This window comes from Plecotus auritus (genome assembly GCF_963455305.1).
Source record: "Plecotus auritus genome assembly, chromosome: 9".
In the NCBI taxonomy this organism is placed as follows: domain Eukaryota; kingdom Metazoa; phylum Chordata; class Mammalia; order Chiroptera; family Vespertilionidae; genus Plecotus; species Plecotus auritus.
Genome location: NC_137783.1, coordinates 124,206,211 through 124,228,982, shown reverse-complemented (window position 1 = coordinate 124,228,982; position 22,772 = coordinate 124,206,211). Strand labels below are relative to the sequence as shown.

General features: G+C 50.7%; 1 protein-coding gene across 6 annotated transcripts in view; it reads left to right on the top strand.

The window, feature by feature from the left end:
* Positions 1-22,772, top strand: part of SERGEF (secretion regulating guanine nucleotide exchange factor) — a 201,624-nt gene extending 178,852 nt beyond the window's left edge. For 5 of the 6 annotated variants that reach the window (XM_080640397.1, XM_080640395.1, XM_080640393.1 and 2 more), the window contains one exon: positions 19,468-20,167. In XM_080640397.1, the coding sequence (XP_080496523.1) occupies positions 19,468-19,760 (293 nt within the window). In that variant the 3' untranslated portion in view covers positions 19,761-20,167. Of the gene's footprint in view, positions 1-19,467; positions 20,168-22,142 lie in introns of those variants that run through there. The other variant, XM_080640394.1, reaches the window with a different exon arrangement.

Below are 22,772 nucleotides of genomic sequence, written 5' to 3'. Positions count from 1 at the left end.
AGGGTTCCTGACAAGGAGGTTTCCTTCCCTCTCTCCTGTCCTCCCTCCTTTCCCAAGTCATTGCTGAGGTCAGGAGAGGCTCCATTCGGTGACCTCTGCTGTGAGAACCTGAGCAGTGGGCCTGTGTGTTCCTGTTGTCTCTCTCAGGTCTGTCCTGCTGACCTCACACCCCAAGGAATCAGTGTTCCTACCTCTGAAGGCAAGTCCTAGACCCTTAGTGGTTCTCCGTTAAAGTCTGCACTCCACACCATACCGTTTTCCTCTGTATCCCACCCAAGTCGTTCCCGATCTGCTGCTCTAATATTCCAAGTTGCAGTTATTATTTTTGTTTCTGAGGTTTGATGAGAAGACCTGAGCTCTGCCACAGCCAGAAGTTTTAGCCACCAGGATGACCTTTCTGGCCGGGTTAATTCGCAGTGACGGGGCTGGAAGGAAAGGCTTGGTGGGGGAGTAAGAGTTAACTCCCTGCCTAGAGTGTTTCAGGTGGCATTCTGCCTGGAAGCAGAGAGCTGGACTCCATTCCATTTTAGAGATTTATACTCCGCAGGTGATCCAAAATGCTTCTCATTTTAATGGAACATGGAGTTGCTTTTGCCAAAGTTGAAGGATGCCTAGATGGGATCTCTAAAGCAGCATAAGGTTGGGAAGAGAGCTCTGGACCAGGGATTAGAAGACCCGGACCCTGGTCTTCTAATCCCTGGTCCAGAGCTCTCTTCCCAACCTTATGTTGCTTTAGAGATCATGGGCAAATCTCTCATGAGTTTAGGCCCAGCTGCGTCTCATAGGTCCTGGAAACAGCACTCACCTTCCCTTTGCACAGAGCATCTTCACAGTTCATCACCTCTGTTCCTCACCAACCTCATGCAGTGGGCAGGACATAGACATGGAAAGGGAGTGTCTCCATTTTGCAGACAAGGTTCAAAGAGATTCAGTGACTTGCCTGAGTTCACGCTAGAATTGAACCCAGGGTCCTTAGTCCAGCTTGTTTGGGGTACCCTTTGGAATATGGCGATGTCTGTAAAACTATGAGAGAGCACACATTGGAGTTGGCAGATGGCTGGTGGGGGATCCAGTGGGAAGGACAGCAGCACAGGAGGGGGGTGACCCTGCTTTCCTGCTCCTGCTCCCCAAGCACCAAGGCTTCAGAGGGAACTGTAGTGTGGGTGAACTCACATCAACTGAAGGAGGGTTGGTCTCTAGCTACTCAAATTAAAATGTTTTCTGATGCTGTTGATTCAATTCAGAAAACATTTATTGAGGCTTTATCACAGAGCAGTTTCTCTACCGGGGGCAGAATAAGTAAGCAAAAGTAAAATGCAAAGTAGACTGTCTGTCTACTTCTGTAAGCAGAAGTGTAATGAAAAGTTTTATATTTGAACTGTAAACAGCGGGCTTTGGTTTACAGTGGAAGGTGTGTGCCATTAAGTCATCATCTCAGGGACAGGAAGGCAAATACAGCTGAGCCCTGAAGGATGAAGCAGGATTTGACCATCAGGAGACAGAGGAGGAAAAGAGCCTCTACCCTGTTCTTCTTGGCTGTTGCTGCCGTGGTGCAACAGGAAGCCAGCTGCCAAAGCCTGTTTGCTGTGGGACCTGGCCAGCCCCAACCCTGGTGGAGCCTCTATCCTCGCTTGTCAGATTTGATGCAATGCCCTGAAGTACATCCTGCAAAGCAAGAGTCTGCCTGGCAGCTCGCAGAAGAATAGACAGCAGGAGGGGCACGCCGGCCCTCGGCAGGGGCCTGGCAGGAGGGAAGGAGGTACCTTTCTAGTGATTGTGTCTCCCCTCCTAGGGGCTAAGAGGCAGGAGCTATTGCATGTGTAATTTTAGACTGAGTGTTTTATGTCGTTATTTAAAAACTGGATTCTCAGTCTCTTGTGCAGTTTTCTGTCAGCTTGTTGCCATGGAGAAGTCGGGCTGGAAGCTCTGTCCCCCTGTGTCAGCATTTCTGGACCTGCCAGCTGCCTCCTGCTCCTTCTCCAGATGGAGGGGGCACAGGGCCCACTGGGGGGCAGGTCCTCTCTCTGCAGGCACCGGAGTTGCATCTCTCTTCCCTTGGGGATGGGAGACTTCTTTCTCCGTGCATTGACTCTCAGCTCTACACTAAGCGCCTTGATGTGCTAGGCACTCTGCTGTGCGCTGTGAGTACAAAGAGGACTGTGCTGGGGCCACAGCATCTCCAGGCAGGGCCCTGCCAGCGAGTTCCATCACCCATCCCTTTCCTGTTCCTCCACCTCACTCTCAATTCAGAATTGAAAGGACTGGGTTTGTTTCCCCTCCAACCTTTATCGCTGCTCATTTGGAATCTACATGCCTGGACCTCACTTCCTCTCTCTCCTGCACCCAGCACAGGACCTGGGGCCAAGGCGGGCGCTCACCCAGGACTCCTCTGTAATGAAATCTTTTCTCTGACGGCTCAGGAGGTCTGTCTGTCCTGTCCTTCTTCCTCTGTTTTGAGTGAAGGGGAAGCCTGCCTGGCTGCTCGAGCCAGTGCAGAAAGGGAAGACTTTGGAACCAGATTAACCTGGGTTTGAGTTTTGGCTCCACCTTTTCTAGCTCTATGATCTCAGCAAGTGGCACCTTCACGTGGAGCCTGAGTCAAACCCAATACTTTCCTTTAAAGTTGAATCACCAGCCTGTCAGTAATTGGAGTAGTCATTTTAAAAACAGCATAGAAATGGATGACCCAGAAGGTGGGACCACACCCAGGTGGGACCCAGCTGAGACAAGTGGCCTTGCAGAGAGACCCAGAACTGTGTCCTGGTTGTGACCCTGACATCCTGTATGACCCAATCAAGTCTCTTTCCTTACCTGAGACCTCGAATTCCCTGCTTGGAAAAATCGGGAATTGGATTGGGTGATTGTGAAGAATTCTGTTTGCTCTTAAAACTTGAAGATTTAACTTGAAAATCTTCCCTAGCTGCTGCTGCCACCATCACCAATGTCCCTCAGCTGGTGGCTGACCTCAGCATGACCTCTCTGCCAGCCGCTCCAAGCTGCTCTCCCAGGAAGCTCTGGGCTAGAACATTGGCATTGGATGTGCAAATCTCTTTTGGATGTAAAATCCCTTTGAATGCATCATCTCTATCCCCACCCCCAGTCCAATGGCCGGGCTTGGCTTGCACCCCAGAACAGTGCAGAATTGCTGGAAGGAATGGTTTTTCTTAGCTGCCTTCACCTGTGTCTTGCTTTTCCTCAGGACCTGTTGTCTTTCCAAGCCTCTGGCTACTGAGGGTTCTTTTCCTTGAGCTACCTGTAGTCCAGGGCTCTGTGCTAGGCACCGGGTACAGAGATGCAGAAGGCACCGTCCCCCGGGCAGTCTCACAGTCTGTGACACGGACAGGCGAAACAACGCCAAGCTATGAGTTCACTGGAGGCTGTCCAGGGAATCTGTGGACTTGGGTTCCAGCCATAGCCCTTCCTCTGTCTTGGGCCAGTTCTTCCCTTCTCCAGGCCCAGTTTCCTCTTGTGTAGTGCTGAGAGGGTTGGCCCAGGGATCTTGAAGTTCCCTTCCTGCCCTGAAACTTCCACTTTAAGTGCTGTAGCTCTGTGAAAGAGTGATTGTCGTAGAGTTTTCAGAGAAATGAGGACTGGAGCTGAGCCTTGAAGGCTAGCCTAGGATTTGGACTGGCCCAGGAGAAATGGACCAGCGCCTTCCTGGTTGGGGGAGGAGGAGACTGTGGAGCATGGGTGAGGGTTGGGCAGGATGGGAAGCCCTCCTGACTACAGCATGTGGCTCATGGGGAATGAGATCCGTCTTAGAGGAGGCAGCTCTTGCCTTCCATCTGAAGGAAGGCCCTCGTCCCCAGGGTTGGGGTACCGGTGGTACCTGCAGGACAGAGCAGCAATGAGGCAGGTTAAAACTAGAGCTCCATTCCTATCTGGTGGCCCCTGTGTGATGCATATCATGACAGAAAGACCTCCATCAAGAAGATGCAAGTGTCAAAGCTAGGAGTGGTTACCTCCTCTCCAGGTCTTTCCTTCTCTAGCCGGCAGGTGCTTGATTCACAAGACCAGCGTGGAGTGTGAAAGAGTCAGTCTTCCTGGGATTGCTGCCCTTCTATTGTCTGTTCCTCCCCAAATGTTTTCCTGAAGTCAAGGTAACAAGAGCAATATTTTGACTGTGTCCTTGGGATTGGATTCTAGATTCATGTACTCGGCTTATGGATCAAAGACTTTCCCATCCTAGACCTGCATGTGATTTCCATCCTGACCTCCTGGCCAAGGCCGTTTTATTCCTCTCAGCCCTCTGTACCCATAGCTTCACAGATGCCAAGTCATCGTGTTCCTGCCTCCTTGCTTTCTCCCTAAACATCTCTCTTCTGCATCCCATCTGAGAGTGCAGGCTCTGTGTCTGCCTTCAAACAGATCTTCCCAGAGCCCCTCCTTCATAGTCAGTCTCAAGTTTAGAAAAGCGCCTGGCAGCGTCTGACGTTATCTATGGTGACAACAGCATGGCAAGGATGATGACTGTTATTGCCCAGATTTTGCTTTTGAAACACAGCTTTGACTGCTTCTCCCTTTCCCAAAAGTCTAGTGGCTTCCAGTGGCTGCTGAGTAAAGTCCAAAATCTTTAGTCAGGCATTTTGAGGATTGTATTTCCTGAGCCATCTGCAATGATATGCCCTGTACCTATCGTCTCAGATGTACTTCCTTCTATTACTTTTTTGCACTTCCTCTTCTTCTACCAGACTGAACTGCCGCCATTAGCTCTGCAAGTTCCATCTCCTCCCCAGCAAGGCCTTTGTTCCCACTGTTCTTCCTATTTGGAATGCCCTTCCTCCCCTCGTCCATAACTTTTTTTCCACCGGAAAGTCTCTCCTGATCACCTAGCTTAAATATTTCTTCATGTCAGATGCGATGAATGGCTCACTCTGTATCCCAGTGTCAGCTACCAAGTAAAACTCAATGAATGTTTTATGAGTGGCTGGGAAGACCAGGTTCAGCCCATTTTCAAGAAAACTAGGGTTTGCATTAGGGAAGCTCAGTCATCCAGGCCTTCCAGCCAGGCCTCAATGTCTCTGAGTTTCTGTGGAGGGATCGGGGAGTTCCCTAGTATTTGTGGGCATATATTAAGTGAGCCAGCTCCACACGGTCATGTGTGCTGCATACAAGCAAACTGGCAGGGGAGGGTAGAAACCCAGGGAACTATACTAGCTATGGAGTCGATGCCTGCTGTGTCCAGTTGGGGATCAACCATCCAAGGTATGGGGGCCTGTATAATCCTGGATGTCAATATTCTGAAGAGCCCATTTGGGGCCCTCTAAGGAGGGGGGATCTGACAGCAGGAATCCTAAGGAAATTATTATGATACACTCAAACTCCAAGGGGTTCCAGCCAGGCAGCAACTTGGGGGACAGATAAAAGGCTCTGGCCCTTTTGTAGTAAGTGGTGGGATGGCGAGAGAGTCCCAGCAGAGTGTCAGGGTCCTGCCCAGCCATTTAGAGATTGACTCAGGACTCCAGCCCCCCAAAGTCCCAGTTTAGGGCTCACTAGTCCTATGGCTGGGCATTCCCAGTGGGTGTCATCAGGGAGACTGTCATCAGGGATTTGGGCATGATTCAATGTGGACACACCTTCTTCTGGTCTTCAGTTGCCTTGGGTGGGCAGGATGAGGGGAGGCAAAGGTTGATACATAGCCAGGTCCAGGGGTGAGTCCTGCCACCGCTCTTGGCTCATTCTGCCTCACCAGGCCCTTGCCTCCATTTCAAATTCAGGCCATGATCGTGCCACCCTCAGGGCCACTGTTTGGAAAAGCCAGTCTCAGGCTGACACTCACTGCCTATAAATGGCGTGGAATTAGGCTAATCAGTGGCTCTTAATTCCCCAACAAATGCGGGTGCTGTGCTAATTGCCAGGGTCCACGCCGGCAGATCCCCGGTTGGCGGCATCAAACAAGAGAAGTGGTAATTTGGGGGCTGGAGTGGGGGAGGGCCTGCTTTGTTGGTGAGCCATTTAAAACCATGTTACCCCCCGAGTGAGCCACAGTGCAGAGAGCCAGGCCTGGCCTCCTTATCAGCCCAGGGGCTGAGTGAGTGGCCCACAAAAGTGTTTGCAGGAGCTAAACCTCGGCACCATGGAGCAGTTTCTTGTCCATTAATGGATTTTTTTGGTTCACCAGGGAAGATTCCACCAGCAGCCTGGCATGGCACTGCCAGGGCAGCTCATCAGGGATAAAGCATCCGAACCTTGGTCTGCCGTTACCATGGTGACATGGCAATTCCAGGCTCTCCAGGCAACCTTACTGGCATCTGCTACTGTGAAAAATTCAGATGGAGAAGGGCCACTGCTCCTTCTCCATTAGAGACAGAGCAAATTGTAAAGACAGGGAGCTATGCACCAAGGACCAGGATCTTAAAGGAAAATGCTTCCTATTGACATGACGGCTTTTTGATGAAATGGTGTTTAAGTGGCTCTTAAAGCTGTTCTGTCTGTTGGAGAGAACCACAGGGTCAGAATAACTTCCTGGAGGAGAAGAGGAAGGGGAGATGAAGAAGGGTAGGGGGAGCAGGATAGGGAAAGGCCCATCTGGGGAGATAGGTGAGTGTATAGATGGGGGGCAGTTGGGTTTGGTGGGAGAAAAGACATTGGTAGAGGTGGGCAGGTGTCAGCCATGTTTCTCTGAAACTTGCATGTTTGAGCCACGTGTGGCAAAAGCCAGCCCTTGGCCTTCTGCCACCCAGATGCTGTCCATGCCTTCCCCTCCTGAGGTGTGGGAACTGACCACCACTCCTCCCACTCGGCACCCACTTGAGGTGGGCATTTCTAGCTTTCTGTTTTGGCTCACAGTTGTTTGTAACATCTCTGGTACCCACTGGAATCATTGAACCCCTACATTTCATAGTGGAATGGAGACCCAAGAAGAAAATGCTTGCCTAAGGCCACCAGCGATATAGAGGCCATAGAACATTGGTTAAAAACTTGGGATCTGGAGACAGACAGACCTTGGGTTTGAGTCCTGGTGCCACCATTTCGTTTTCAGGTGGGCCTGAGCCTCAGGTTCTTCAGGGGTGCAATAGGGGTCCTGAACATTCCTATGCTATTGGGGTGTTATGGGTGTGAGATGAGATATGGAAGTAATGCAGGACAGTTCCTGGTAGGTAGTAAGTGCTTAAGAAATGTTAGCTATGAAGAGATTGGTAATTCCTTAAAAATGGTCACTGTCTTATACATCCTTGCTCCGTCCTCCTCTTTCCTGTACACATGAGGAACCTAAATAGCTTTATCTGGAGTTGGTATTAGAAGGATATTTGTTAACGGATGAGTGCTTGGAATAAAGCTTTGGTGCCATTTGGTCTTCATAGCACTGGAGCCAGGCCAGGCCCAGTCTGGCGTGTGTAGCTCAGCCTGCACAGTGAAGTGACTTGACCGTTTGAGTCCCCTAACCAGCTGCCTGTGGCCTAGGACTTGTACTTCCCAGGGATGTGGGTTTCTTGAAAGACAGATGGTGTGAATTGCTCCCAACCTGTGGGCACAATGTATGGGATTCCTGCTAATTAATATGTAGTTTCTAATATGCGAAAGGGTTCCATTCACTCGCACATAACACTGGGGTTGTCAGGAGCAATAGCCCACGTTGTGGATGAAGACACTGAGACTCACACCAGGGTGCTGGCCTGAAAGCACTCGCAGGAAGAGCGAGAGTTGGGGTGTGGGCCCAGCCTGTGATTCCAACTCTGATGGTCTCTCCACTGAAGGAAGGCTCTTTGGGTCTATGGTTCCTCCTAAGATATGATCCCAGTGAGGTAAGGAGCACAGGGCTTGGAGTTACAATGCCTTGATATGGGTCACAACCCCATCACTTACCAGGGTACAGCTCTTAGGTGAGCGCCTCTCTTCTAGACATCTTGCTCCCTGATCTTCCCACCTCGGGTTTTTTGTGGGGCTTTGGAAAGTCTGAAACTCCAGTGTCTGGGAAGAGGGCATTGTCAGCAAATGGCGTCTCTGTGAGCCACCTCGAGCTCAGCAAGGCTGCAGCCCAGCAGGTTCAGGTGGGCTATGGAATGGCAGCCCGACTGTGTTGGAAAGTACTCTCTGTTGTCCTGAAACATGAACCATCAGAACTGGAAAGTCCCTTGGGGATCAGCAAAGCTGGTGCCTTCAGCTTCTAGGTGCAGAAATGGAGGCCCTGGGAGAGGTGGTGACTCACCCAAGACCACGTGCTGAGCTAGTGTTCCCACACCCCTCCTGGCCAGGCCCACCATGACAGCGCTGGTCCCAGAGCTGGAGTGGAATCTCTCCAGTCTTTAGCTCTAATGTCTGCCTTCCCCCAGCTGGGGCTGCAGGTTCTCTATGAACTTCAAGTGCCTTCAACACAGGCTGCCCCAACTGTCCCTCCACACACAGTTCCTTTGGATTGGTGACCCCTGTGGACAGCCCGCCCTGCTCCTTAACTTGGCTTTCTCTCACAGGACTAAGCTCCTCTGGGGGCAAATGACACATGTTCATCCCTAAAACAAACATTTATTGAGCTCCTTTTATGTACCTCCAACTGTTCTAAGTGCCAGGATACAGCAGTTGAACAAAATGAAATTGTTCTCACGGAGCTGTTCATTCTAGTGGGGAGACAGACAAATAAGCATATGATTGGCGGCGGAGCGGGGGGAGGAGTGGGTTACATGCTAGGAAGGAAAATAAAGCAGTGTGAGGGGAGAGGAGGGTGGGGTTGAGTGATCAGAGAAGGCTCTCTAAGAACATGACATTGAACTAAGACCCAAATGGAGAGAGAGAGGAGCCATGTGGATACCTGGGGAGGAGAGTTCCAGGCAGAGGGAACAGCCAGTACAAAGGCCGAAGCCAGAAGCATGACTGGCCAGTTGGAGGGACAGCAAAGAGATCGGTGTGGCTAGAGGGGAGGATACTGAGTGGATGGAACTGAATTGGGTGCACCACCACAGAGTAGACACTCCGTAGGTATTGGTTAAGTGACTGGAGACCCCAGGGAGAATTCCTTCTCAGGTTGGTGTCATCAGTGGCTTCTCAGTGAGCTCTCGAACCCTACTCTTCTCATCTGCAAGTGGATTCGTCTGCCCCTGACCCCCCCCCCCCACCTGCTGGGTTCCAGGACAGACCTGCTTATTCCTACCCACACTATTGCTCTCACTCCCAGCTTCCTCTCCACACTGGTGATTCCCAACAGGCTGGGGAGGACAGTGACCAGGCTCCAGGAATGGCAGCAGGCCAGTCACTCCTAGCCTTGGAGCCACTTCTGTGTCCCTACCCCTCTGCTAGTGCCCCTCAGAGATTTCTGTGTCCACTTAATAAGATGATATTTAATGGAGACCACTGAAAATTCCATCCGGGTCCCAGACACCAACATACGGGCCAGGCCAGGGGAGACATAGTGCAGCAGCTCACACGGGAAACAGTGTAGGAGTGTCCGTGGGCTGTGGGTTCAGCGAGAGTCACTGGACTTGGACTTCAAAGCAGCTAAGTGGCCTCAGGCTAAACTGGTAGAGGCAGCCTCTGGGATAAGGTGTGCATCTGGATGGGCTTGGTCAGCTCTGAGGATCACACAGAGGGATGATGACTACCTGGTACCTGCTGAGAGGAGGGGCCCTGACTGGCCATGGGGACAGGCCAGTGGGCCATTCAGTGGGAGGATAATGTCACCTGGAGTGAGGAAATCTTAGAGGATAGGATTGCTATCTGCAAACACTTAACGGGAATAAACTCCAAAGGTGCCATGTGGTGCCCTTGCTGCTCCATCCCCAGGGCCAGACCTCTGCTGGCAGCCCTAGACTCCACTTTCAGGCTTACGCGTCACAAGCCCGCTCTGGATCCTCGACCCAGGAAGTGCTCATTTCTGGCCCTCCCCAGCCTTGGTTTCCTCATCCATAGAGTGTGATCAGTACTCAGGGCTGCTCTTAAATGGGATGGGCCATGCACAAGTCCTCAGCACCACAGGAGGTCATAGCAGGCCCTCGAAAGGGTTAGTTGCTTTTCTGTCCCTCTCCCAGTACAGCCCAGCAGCCCAGCAAGCCAGCAGTGCTAATGGAGAGCGCAGAATTCAGAAAGGGAGTCAGTGGGGAGGATTTCAGTTGTTTATAAAACAGGCCAACATGTTTCCACCTCGTAAGTTCTAAATCCATCATCCTTAGCTCCCTCGATCTAAGAATAGTCACCCAGTGGAGCCTGTGTGCCACAGCAGGCTCTCTGCAGGTGACTGCGGAAATGTACCCGCAGCCGCCACAGCACTCCTACTCCGGGGGGTGGGGGTGTAGTGGGCGTGAGGGTGCGGAGCACTGGCCTCTGCCTCTCCCAGCTGGGCTGTTTCTGAACCTCTCCCAGACTCACTTTTCTCTTCCATACAGTGATGATCCTAATGCCTTCCTCCCTGGGCTGCTCTAACCATCAAAACGGCGGAGCCTGCAGTAACGCAGAGGGAGGTGGAGAGCGGTGGGAAGGTGTGTAGAGGGAACCTTGGGCACAGTACTGCCACCTTGGGCCTCGGTTTCCTCTTATGTAAAGGGATAGAGATTGATGAAGCGGACTGAGCAACTTTTTGAGATATGGGGTTCTAACATAGGTTCTAGAGCAGTCCCTGCCTTGCAGCCTCAGAATGACAACTGTGAAGGCAAACCAAGAAATTAACGTGTTTTTATTTACCATCTGAACCAAGGCCACTCCTCTGGTGGGTCTGCAGGAGCCACCTGCGGACTGGGGTGTGTGTTCTCCTACTCGGCTCCTTGGCCTCTACCTTCCTTCTCTCACACATACACACTCACACCCACCCACACACCACACAAATTCCCAGGATCAGAAGGACTTTTGTTTCTCACCCCAGACTCTGCCCACTGCAGCAATGCCCCTGCCAGCTGGGGACACAGAACCTCCAGGGGCAGGGCAGCGTCCATCCTGACGGTGAGGGGAAATCAGCCTTCCCTTGGCAGCCACACCCTACACCCATGGGCAGTCGTTTAGCCCTCTTGAGAGAATAAGGCAGTTTCATTCTCTTGCTAGCCACTTATTCATTTATTCATTCACTCGTTTGTTCATTTGCACAACAGGTATTTATTAAGCACTAATAAATGCCAAGCACTGTTTCAGGTGCTGGGATACAGCAGCAAATGTCCCTGCTCTCAAAGAGCTGGTTCTGGTTGGGAGAGAGATATAATAAACAAATAGTTTTAAAAATATAAAGAAATAAAGCAGCTGAGGAGATAGAGATGGGGAGGGATATGGATTCCTGTGTTATATGATGTTATCAGGAAAGGCCTCTCAGATAGGGTGACATTTGAACAAATAGCTGAATAACATGAGGGAGTGAACCTGTGGCTATTAAGGGCAAGAGCATTCCAGATAGCAGGAACAGCAAGTGCAAAGGTCCTGAGGTGAGTACTGTTTGAGCAGGAAATCAGTGTAGCTATGGTGATGTCAACAAGGTGGAACATGATAGGACATGAGGTCAGGGAGAAAGCTGGAGACCGACCAGCTGTTGTTTATCTGAGGAAGAGGATTCTGAGCAGAGCAGTGCCGCGTCTGACTTAGCTTTTACAGGATCGCTCAGGCTCTGTGTGGAGAAGAGACCCTGGGGGCAATGGCAGCAGCAGAGAGAGGCCAGTTAGGAAGCCCTCTGCAGGAGGTGACGCGGCTGGTGAGAAGCAGCCAGATTTCGCTGTGATTTGGGTCTCATCAATGGTAGGGAGACAAGGAATTAATTGTCCAGGGAATGGCCTAGACCAGTGGTTGGCAAACCATGGCTCGCGAGCCACATGTGGCTCGTGAGCCGCGGTTTGCCGCTCTGTTGACTAATGAGTTTGCCGACCACTGTCCTAGATCATAAATCAAAGTTCAACTACTGAGCCACAGTGTTCCTCTTTTAAATGCTTAGGTCAGTGGTCAGCAAACTCATTAGTCAACAGAGCGGCAAACTGCGGCTCGCGAGCCCCAGTTTGCCGACCACTGGCCCAGACTATGCTGTGTCAGCCCAACTGCCCTCGCCCAGGCCAGCTGCGTTGGCCTGCAACACAAAGTGGCTGTCAGTTGTCCAGACGAGAGAGGGAGGGCCTGGACCTCTTTCTCTCCTGAAGTTGCCACCCAGACCAGAGCCCCTCGGAGGTCTGGATTCTGGGCTTCTTGCTCACAGCAGAACCCTGGGGACCGTCCTACCAATTTCTGCCAAAAGGGTGGCATCCCCTTCAGCTTAGGTGGCTGCACACTCAGAAGTTTTCCCCAAAGTGGCCAGGCTCTGAGGTCAGCTGTGTCCACAGTGACATATAAGAGCTTCCTGAGTCCAGAGCCTTCCTCTCCGTGAGGTGCTCCAACTTCACCCCTCCTCTCTCTCCACAGAAGAGCTCCAGGTCTTTGTGAGGTCTTTGACAGGAGACAAGGTGAACCATTAGCTGCCTGACTTTTCCACCCCCAATCTCCCTCCTCCCCTCCCTCCCTCCTTTCCCACCCCACCAGGTGCAGGCGGCCTTCTTCGGCTTCCTCAGCCTTGGCCGCAGTGCTCACAGGCTCGGCGAGGTTCTGCCGCTCCCCAGAGCGCTTCTCTCACCATGAGGGCTCTGCCCTCCATTGCTGAGCTTGTCCCCACACAGGTGGGCCCTGACTCTGTACCTTTTCCTCATTGCCCGGAGGCAGAGTTTTTGCTAGAGAGGACCGTATGCTAACAGAAGAGTCCTGGAGTCAGGCTGCCTGGGTTTGAGACCAGCTCTGCTTCTTGTTGGCCATGTTACCTTGCACAGTTCTTGCCACGTCTCTGGAAAATGGGGGTAATGTTAGATTGTACCTCATAAGCTTATCTTGGGGATTCAGTGAATAAATACTTAAAAGTGCTTATCGCTGGGCCTGGCACACACTAAACCAGCCTTGGGCAAACTACGGCCCGCGGGCCGGATCCGGCTGTTCTATCCGGTTCTCTTGCTCTCCCCTCCGCTCCTTTACTTTGAATTTATATTAGTTCACACAAACACTCCATCCATGCTTTTGTTCCGGCCCTCCGGTCCAGTTTAAGAACCCATTGTGGCCCTCGAGTCAAAAAGTTTGCCCACCCCTGCACTAAACACTAGTATTTGTTGGTTGTATTACCACTTTCACATGGTTTGGAACTAGTGGAGGAACCTGAAACTTGGAAGTCCTGGATTCTAGTCCTGGCTAGACTGGCCATGGGACCACGGACAGTTATTTCCCTTCTCTGAGCCTAGGTACCTCCTCCGTAAAGCGGAGATAACACCACCTCATAGAGTTGTTGTGGGAATCAAGGTTACATTTGTATGAACCTGAGAAGCACCCTTCCTAGGTTGAAGCCCTCATCCTCATAGTATGAGTTGGCAGCTAGATCTCCAGCTATCACATCTACAGTCCCAGTGACAAGAGGAAGGAAGGGACCCAGAAGAAGGGACAGAGGGGACATGCCATCTGCCTTTGAAGGCAGGTTACCATAAGCTGTTGCAGAAACTTCCAGCTTGCATTAGCCATTACAGAACCAACCAGCTGCAAGAGCGGTTGGGAATTTTTCATTCTGTAGTTCAGGGAGCATCAGGAAGCTCTACCACATACGCGCAGGTGTTTGCCCTCCTTGGCAAGGCCCTTCCCTATCGTTGGGCTGTAGTCCCAGCACCATAAGGCCCTGTGAGGACCCAGGTTGCCAAGAAGCTCGGGCAGTTGCCACAAAGCCTGAACAGATTTGGGTATTGTATCTATCCTGTGCCAGGGACCCTGCCAGTCCCGAGGTTCCGCTGCCTGCAGTGCTCTGAGGCTGACGCAAGTGTGGTGGGCCATGAGCTCCGTCACTTGTCACATCCTGGTCAAGCCAAATCTGTTGAGTGCCAGGAGCAGGGGGCCTGAACTCTAAGAGGCTAGGAAATCCCTCTGTAATTATAGGCTCTCCACCCAAGGCTCAGGGGCCGGTAACACAGATCTGGGTCAATCAGGTGGGATGTCAGTGTCCTCGAGGACCTGGCATGTGCTGGGCACAGTGCAGAGGGCCCTCTGTAAGAGCAGGAATCTGCTTCTTCAGCCTTGGCCGCAGCTGGTTTGAAAACAGGGCACTCTGCATTCCAGTTAGAATCTGGGAAATTTACCGCGGGACATTCTCCTTCCACCCCTTCTACATAAGAATAGCCCACATGGTAGCATTGTGCTGAGTCCAGAGGCCCTTCCTGTCTTCACTGCACCCCTGAAAAGGTGGCCCTAAGAGATGTGGGGGCAGGAGCCTCTGCTAAAATGCTGGAGGATCTCAGTCTTTAAAGATGTCCTGCTGTGAGTCCCAGTCTCTCACTTTCCAAGCTTTGTTTAAGGTGTTCAAGACCTTCATGACGCTTGTCATTCCACCCCAGGCCTTCCGCTCTGGCGGTGCCCCTCCCTCTCCTCTCTGCCTTGTTCCTCTCTCCCCATGGCCTGCCTTCTACGTGGGCGTGAGCTGTCACTATGTGTCAGGCGCTGTGCTGGGGCATTTTATTTATATATATAACCAGTCCTCCTGGCAACCCTCTGAGGCCAGTGTCACACAGTACCAATATCACACAGCTGTGTGTGGATGTAAGACCCAGGACAGCAAGCACAGCCCGAGGTAAATATATCACATATATGCCAGGGGCCAGCAGAGTAGGAGCCACTGGCCAAATCTGTCCCGTGGCCTGTTTCATATGGCCTTGTGAGCTTAGAATCATTTTTAAAGGGTTATAATAATGAAGAAGAATATGCGACAGGAACCAAATGAGGTCCTCAAGCCTGAAATATTTGTTGTCTGCCTTTATAGACTATTTTGGAAGCCCTGATATAAAACACGGAAAGTTCAGTACAGATTCTGTGGCCATACTGCCTCAGAGGTCCTAGGCCTCCGTTTCCTCATCGGTGTAATGAGAACAATCTATAAAACACGGCTGCCTCAGAGGGCTGTTGGAATTAAAGGAGATAGAGACTATAAAGTACCTAACCTCAAGTGAGCTTCTTCGGAAGTATTGGGGGCAGATATTTCTGGGGTTCTGCCAAGCCTCTAGACCCAGTGGGCATGAAAGCCCTGGCCCAAGGCCTCGGCTACCCCGGCCTGGAGTGCGGCTTCCTCAGAGCGTGTTTCCTTTGGCAGGAGGAGAGGGACCTGCCAGCTGCCCATTGTGCCCAGTCCTGCTGGTAGGTCAGCTCTGCCTTCCTCCTACTCCCATTCCCGCTGACCGTCAGCTGGTGCCACTCACCAGGGCTGGGCACCAGGCCCACACCAGGTGCCAGGCTTGGTCTGAAGGTACCAAGCCTCTTGCACTCTCCCACCTCAGCTCACCCTGGCTGACATCCCGCCTTACCACAGGAGCTGCGGCCTGGGGTGCATCCTCTCTGCGTGCACGTCTCACTTGGGGGCCCACAGGCAGGCATCTGTGTTCCCCAAACCCAAGCTTTTGGCCAAGTATTGCCTTCCCATTGGGAAAAGGGTAGGGAGAAGGGGAACCCTGGGCCAGTCCGCCTCCCTCTGTTGAAAGAGTGGTCTATAAAACAGGGTTTTAGTGGATAATGAGTGAGATGTAAAGAGTATAAAATTGAGCCTGGCCAGTGTGCCCAGTGGTTGAGCATCGACCTATGAACTAGGAGGTCATGGTTCGATTGCTGGTCAGAGCACATGCCCGGGTTACAGGCTTGATCCCCAGTGAGGGGCGTGTAGGAGGCAGCCAATTGATGATGCTCTGGTTCTCTCTTATCATTGATGTTTCTTTCTCTCCCTTTCCCTTCCTCTCTCTGAAATCAATTTTTTTAAAAAAGAGTACAAAATTGAAATCATTGAAACATCAAAAAGGATATTTTCTGATCTAGATATGGACAGGCTTTCAATTCTTACAAACAATGGAAGAAATTACAAAAGATCAATAAATTTTAATACTTAGAACCATAAAACTTGTGTTTTATATCAAGGCCCAAAACAAAATTTTAAGTCAAACTGAGAAAAAAAATATTTATGCCAGATATGACTGAGAAAGAATTAATATTCTTAAAAATATTTAAAACAACAAGACTCTTAATCAATGACAGCAACAGTAGCAAATATTTATATGATAGTGCCAGGGACCATTCTGTTTTACACATACTTACTCATTTAATCCTTGTGAACAACTTTATGATAAAGGTACTATCATTATCCCCATTTAACAGATTAGGGAACTGAGGCACAGAGAAGCTAAATAACTTGCCCAGGGATGCTAAGCTAATAAATGGAGGAGTTGGGATTTGAACCCAGGCCATCTGACTCTGAGGTCTGAGCACTTAAGCTTTTCTATACTAAACAGGAAAAAGATGCCAGGCAGACAATACACAAAAGAGGAAATACAAATACCTGAGAAAACATAGTTTTCAATTTCAATGGTAATAAAATATACAAGTTAAAAGAATGAGATACCATTGTTATTTTCAAATTAGGAAAGATTCTTAAACACTGGGATAACTCATCAATACTGGCAGTGCTGGAGTGAAACAGATTCCCTCAGATTGCTGCAGGTATAGCAAGTGGCCTTTCTGAAAAGTCTTCTAGTGGTACTCAGAACAGTACTCAGGAATCCTGAAGATGCCCATGCCCTTTGGCCAGGAATTCCCATTGTAAGAGTCTAATTTGAGAAAATGGTTAGAGAGATAGACAAAGATTCATGCATAAGAATGTTATACAGAATAATGAAAACTCAGAAACAACCTACTTATCTGACAATAGAATACAGGTTAAGGAAATTGTTTAACCTCCATAATGGACAATTAGGCAGTCATTTTAAATAAATCTGTGCAACAAAAGACACCATAAACAAAGTGAAGAGACACACCACACACTTTGGCAATACATTTAACAATAAATAATTATACAAATAAAAGATACACAAAGAAAACTTACAAATCAATAAGACAAAGGCAAACAACCAAAGGGCAAAACAGGCAAAGAATGGATACAGGCAATTCATGGACAAGGCAACTTAGGGCTAATGAACATAAAGTGATGCGCATCTCACTGGTAGTCAGGGAAATGCACATGAATTAAATATACTTACCAGAATAGCAAGAGTCTAAAGGCAAAGATAGAGGGAAACAAATTCATATCCATTGCTGATGGGACTGTACATAACTGCAGCCTCTGTGGAGAGCTAGTTAAATTAGATGTGATCCCACCACACTCACTTCTAGGGATCAGCCCCGCACAAACACCAATTTGTATAAGAAGACATGTTCAAGGATGTTCATTGCAGTGCTGTTTATAATAGTAACAATATTAGTATTGTTGTACTATAATATTATCCTATATAGTGAAAGCCCAGCGACCCAATGGTGGAAAACCAGAACGACCGGTGGACCAGTCGCTATGACACGCACTGACCACCGGGGGCAGATGCTCGATGCATGAGCTGCCCCCTGGTGGTCAGTGTGCTACCACAGTGGGAGCGCTGCTCAGCTGATCGGGATGAGTGGCTGCTCCCCCTGCGAACCCCGGGCCAATGGGCAGGAACCCAGGCTGCGATTGTTGCCTCCTCGCCCCAGGCTCCTCCTCCTTGCTCCCTGCAGACATCCTCCTCAAGAGGCCTGTAGGCTGTGTAGTGCCACTGCCGGGCTTGCAGAGCTGACCCTGGAGGCTGGGACTGAGGCCTACTCCTCTGCCTCTCAATGCTGTTGTCCCTGGGCTCGGCCCGACTGGGTCCCCTGGAGAGGCGAATGCTCCGACTCCACAGAAGATGCTGGACCAGGGAGCAGCAGCTCAGAGGGCGGGTCCACAGCCGCTTGGCTGACCTGGATGGGCGGCGCTCCCACAGCGGCTGATCCCTGCAGGTCACACCCCCTACCAGTGCACAAATCCCATGCACCGGGCCTCTAGTATATTATATTGTCTGATAAAATAGCAACAATTATTATCATTAAATAATTGAAAATGGATAAGGAAAGGGAAATCAATAAGCAAAATGTGACTTACACATAATTGGATACTACACAAGTTAAAATAAATGAACCAGATCCATAACTATCAGCTCAGATAAATTGCAAAAACAATGCTGTGTAAAGAGTAAGTTGTAAAAATGATACATATTTGCATGATCCTATAAAGAAACTAAAAATATTACATAGTATTTAAGAATATATATGTAGAAAAACATTAAAGAAGCATGCAAATATTATATACCAGCTTGATTGATTTTTCTTTTTTAAAGGAAGGGTTGAAGCAAATATGGCAAAATGTTAACCCATGTTTTAAAGCTGATGGGGATATTGTGTTTTCTGTTAATTATTTTTTGTACCTTTTTGCATATTGAGCTATTTTAAAATTGTTTTTAATTTACTTTTTGAATAATTTGAATTCCGTGGAAAAATGTTAAGGGATAAAAACAGGACAAAATATACACAAATATTTACAAATTGCATATATGAAAGTTTGAAAGAGATGTCTTAAAATATTTGTAGTAGAGGGCAAAATTCTAGAAGTCTGCTTTTCTTTACACTCATCCATATTTTCCATTTTTCCATGAAGATGTATTACTTTTATATCCCGAAGAAATGTTAAACAGCTACAGAAAAATGTGAGTTTAGGTCCTAGGAACATGTCCAAACCCTAGGAAGTGGTGCTGTGGTGGGTGGGAGCTGACGGGCTGTTGGAGAGACCTGTGCTTGTGTGCCAGCTCTGATGCTTTCTTGCAGTGTGGCTCCTCGTTCATTCAATCTCTTATATAGTCAACAAACCCTTATTGGGTACCAACTGTGTACCAGGCACTGTGCTGGAGACAGCAGTGAGCCGACGATCTAGTGATGAGGGGACAGTAAACACATCACTACGCACGGCATCTCTCCACATACTGGGCTGGCAGAGTATAAGGGCAGTAATGGGAATCGCAGTCGGATTGGGCAGCTGGGGAATCTGGCCTCTGAGCAACACTTCAACTGGAATCCAAAGGATGCGGAGGTCAGGAACCCAGTAAAGCTAGGACTTAGAGAGAAAGGAAGGCCCCACAGGGCATATTAAAGGAACTGTAAGAAGGCGGGGTTCTGGTATATAGCGGGTAGGGGTGGAGTTGTACAAGGGGAGGCCAGCAAGATAGTCACAGGCCAAGGAAAGGTCTTTAAGGTGGGAAGTCATGGGATTAGAAGCAGTAGTCACAGGGTTAGATTCACAGGCTCAGAGGTCCCCTGGATGGTCTTTGAAGACCCAAGTGGATGCTGAGCAGCCCCATTAGGGAGAATGGCGTTGGGTTTGCAGGTGGCAGTGGAGAGGGAGAGACGTGGAGGATTTGAGATATGTTTGGAGACAGCATTTTCGGGTCTTAGGTCATTTGTTAGGGAGTGACACTGAGGGCAGGGCCAAGGGGGAAAGCCAGGTTTGGAGCACGTGTGGGTTGGTGCGAATGGGAAACACGGGCGGATGGGAGCAGGGACAGTGAGCACGCCACCGGGGTCACTGAGCGTTGGCTTCTTCATGTGTAAACTGGGATGATGATGATGCCTGTGCCTCAGAGGCATGTTCCAGCCCCCTGTTCAAAACCCAAACAGCTTCTCCAGTATCTCCTCTCCTCTCCCTCACAGGCGGGGCGTGCTACTCCTGGGGCTGGAACGAGCACGGCATGTGCGGGGACGGCAGCGAAGCCGATGTCCAGGCCCCGAAGCCTGTGCAGGCTCTGCGGTCGTCACCAGGAATCCTTGTGGGTTGTGGGGCTGGCCACTCCCTGGCCCTCTGCCAGCTGCAAGCCCTTCCTTCCCCAGATGCCAGCGAGGACGCCAAATCTCAGGAAGCCACGGACAAAGAAACTGGAAGGAAAGACAACCAGGACCATCCACCCAAAGCCAACCTGACAGGTGCAAAGATGGGGGGCTTGTGACAGAGACCCTTTAATAAAGTGTCTGTCCCCACTCCAAGTCTCCTGGGGAATTGCTGTCCAGTTGTGGGTTTGGCCAGGAGGGCCCAGGAGGCACTATGGCTGGGCTGACCATGGCCAGAATGATTGGAGGCTCCCTGCCCAGTGTCTGGGCTCAGGGACACACATCCTCTCTACCCAGCAGAGGAGAATGAGGGTTAGGTCCTTGCCACTGGACATGGAAAGCCTCAGGAAAGCTCCAGGCCCTCCCTACCTGGTGGGGACAGAAACTAGGCCCATCCCCTATGATGGTTCCGGTCCAGCAGCCTTTGATTCAGCAAGACTGAGGGTTCCTAGTCATGCTTAGAGCAGCGCATGCCTCTCCTGGGTTTTATCCTCAGGGCCCAGAGTGTGTAGCTTTTGGTTCAAGGATATCCAGGCACCTTGATCAGGTGGGTAGATACCTGGGCAGGAAGAGGTTCTTGTCTTGATGACTAGGACCAAGGGAGGAAGGCTCTGGAGTTGGGGAAGGAAGTGGAGATGAGTAAGTGGAGGAGGAGACAAGACTTCTGGGAAGACCTGGGGCAGACAGAATCTAGAATCTAGAACTCACCATTCTGAAGCTCTCAGAAGACTGGTGACTTCATCTGAGCCAGGCGAGGCTCTGGAGCTAGTCTGTGTGCTACTGTTGCCAAGCTCTGTAGTTTCAGGTGGGGGCCAGGCCACAGCATGGAAGGGGGTCTGCAGGGACAGCAACATCAAGACCCTGCCCCCACCTGCCCCCAGGCCCGAACCTCTGCAGGAAGAGGGCCCTCAAGTGAAATGGGGATGGGCCAGACCTGGGCCATGGGCTTGCTGTTGGCAACTATGACTCTGGGGACAGAGTTCCTCTCTCTTTGCTGTCACTGGCAGCCTGTGGCCAGAGGGTTTCAGAAAGCAGCTTTCCCTGGGGGACTTAGTGGCCGTGGCCCCAGCTAGCCAGCCGGGCTTGTGCACATCCCATACTGCCTTCCCTTCGTGACTCAGGAGAGGGTTGGGCCTGTGAGGGCTAGGCCCCGATGGCTTTAGGAAGTTACAGCATCCCAGGACATCAAAGCAGGAGGATCTGAATGATCGAGCCTCATGGCCTCACACGGCTTCTTTAGAGCTCTAGGAGTCTCCTGAGAACTCAGTGGCCACCTGGTGGGCTATTGCTAAAGGAAAGCCAAGTGGACAGAGGTCCGGGTTCCCACCCTCCACCTGATTCACAGCAGCTTTATTTTAATCTATAGTATATATTAATTAGACTTCATATAAGATTTCACTTGACAAGGAGTCCTTGAGAAAGGTTTAAAACCACTGATGTTATCCAATATTTTCATTGTTCATGTGGAAAAACGAAGGCCTAAAAAGGGGAAGTTATCATCTCAAGACCATAGACCTTACTCCTGGCCCTGGGTCCTGATTGGGAGGTGACCCATTCAGGGCCTAGACAAGGGGAGGCAGATAGAGGTAGCCCTAGGACAAGAGTGGGTCAGCTCAGGAGAGTGGGGATGAGGACAATCCTGCGGCCCCCCAGGCCTGAACCCACAGGCTACCCACACCATTGGCTGGCCTTGAGCACCAATGCACGGAGCCCTGCTCCCAGTACTGTACCTGGAAACATTGCTGCCCGGGCCAGCAAAGTCCTTGTCCCCCATCTCCTGGAGCCAGTGAGGCCAGTGGGGCCCCAAGCGCTTCTGGAATGGGAGGAAGGACATCGCTGTGCACTCTGAGCTGGTCTTTCCCAGGTGACCAAGCCCTCAGAGGTGACATGATTGATGGCCCATACTGGAGCCAGCACACCATTACTGGCCAACACCCACAGGCTGGGTGGTCTGCATCTGACACACAGGCCAGGGGGCCGTCCCACATGGGATGGTGCTTAGGCCCATACCTCCGAGACAGGGTTTCCACGCGTGAGGAACCACCACACCCTCTCATAGCGTGGCAGTGCGAGTTCCCCCTACCTCTTTCAGCACCTGCTGGAAGAAACCCAGTCCCACGTCCTCTGAGGCTGAGCCCTAATGCCTCTTCTGAGGCCTGTGGGCACAAGAAAGTGTCTTGGGGCACCTTCCCAGCCTGAAACAGGTCAGGTGATGCAGCAGCCTGAGCCTCAGCCCCTCGCTCAGAGCCCGAGTCAGACCCTCTTGGAAGCACACAGGGCACAGTTAGTCCACCTGGAAGGATGAATGGCACCACAGACTGTCCCTCCAGTTCTGATATCTCCCCACTCCTGATAGCAGCAGGCAGGCTTTCTTTAAGGTAGTTCATGGGCTGGATCTGGTGGGTGACTGAGCACTCCAGGGGTGGAGGAGTGTGAGGGGCTGTTGACAGTGTCTCCCAGATTATTTTCTGAACCCTCTGATCCCTGTTGTTCTTTCTCAGACTTGTAGATGTTCAAGCCCATCCTTCCTAAGAGAGCCCGAGCTCTTCAAGGGCCAGGACCAGGTGTAGATGGATTCTGGAATCCTTTCTCCGAGGACGGGTCCTGCTACAAAGGAAGTGCCCATCAAATGTCAGTGATGAACTTGTCCCTACGCCATTAGGGTCACCATGGAGTGGGCAGGTTAAGATGTGGAAGCTATGACCTCCTCATCCCCACCCATCTTCTGTTCTTATTTCTTACAAATGTTTGATGACTATGCTGTGGATGACATAACCATTTCACAGGCAATGTCAATATCATCCACCTGGTTAGCTAATGAACCACAGGAGTCAACGTGAGAAAATACCCACTCATTGTTAGAAATTACATTTTTTCCCTGGTAGACTGAGTAAATTAGTCCTCACACTCCTCCATGTGAGAGGAGGAAAGGAAAATGAAGAGGCGGGACCCCATTGTGTGCTCACAGGTCTTGGGTCTTGCCTCGGAATGATGGTTAGTGGGGTGTTCACCTCCTAACTTGCCACACACACTCCCCCTCCTGAGGGCAGGTACCCCATCTTGACACACCCACCACCTTTGGTCCCAATGGGCCATTAGGACAAAAGTGCTTGAGCCTGTGCTTGGGAACG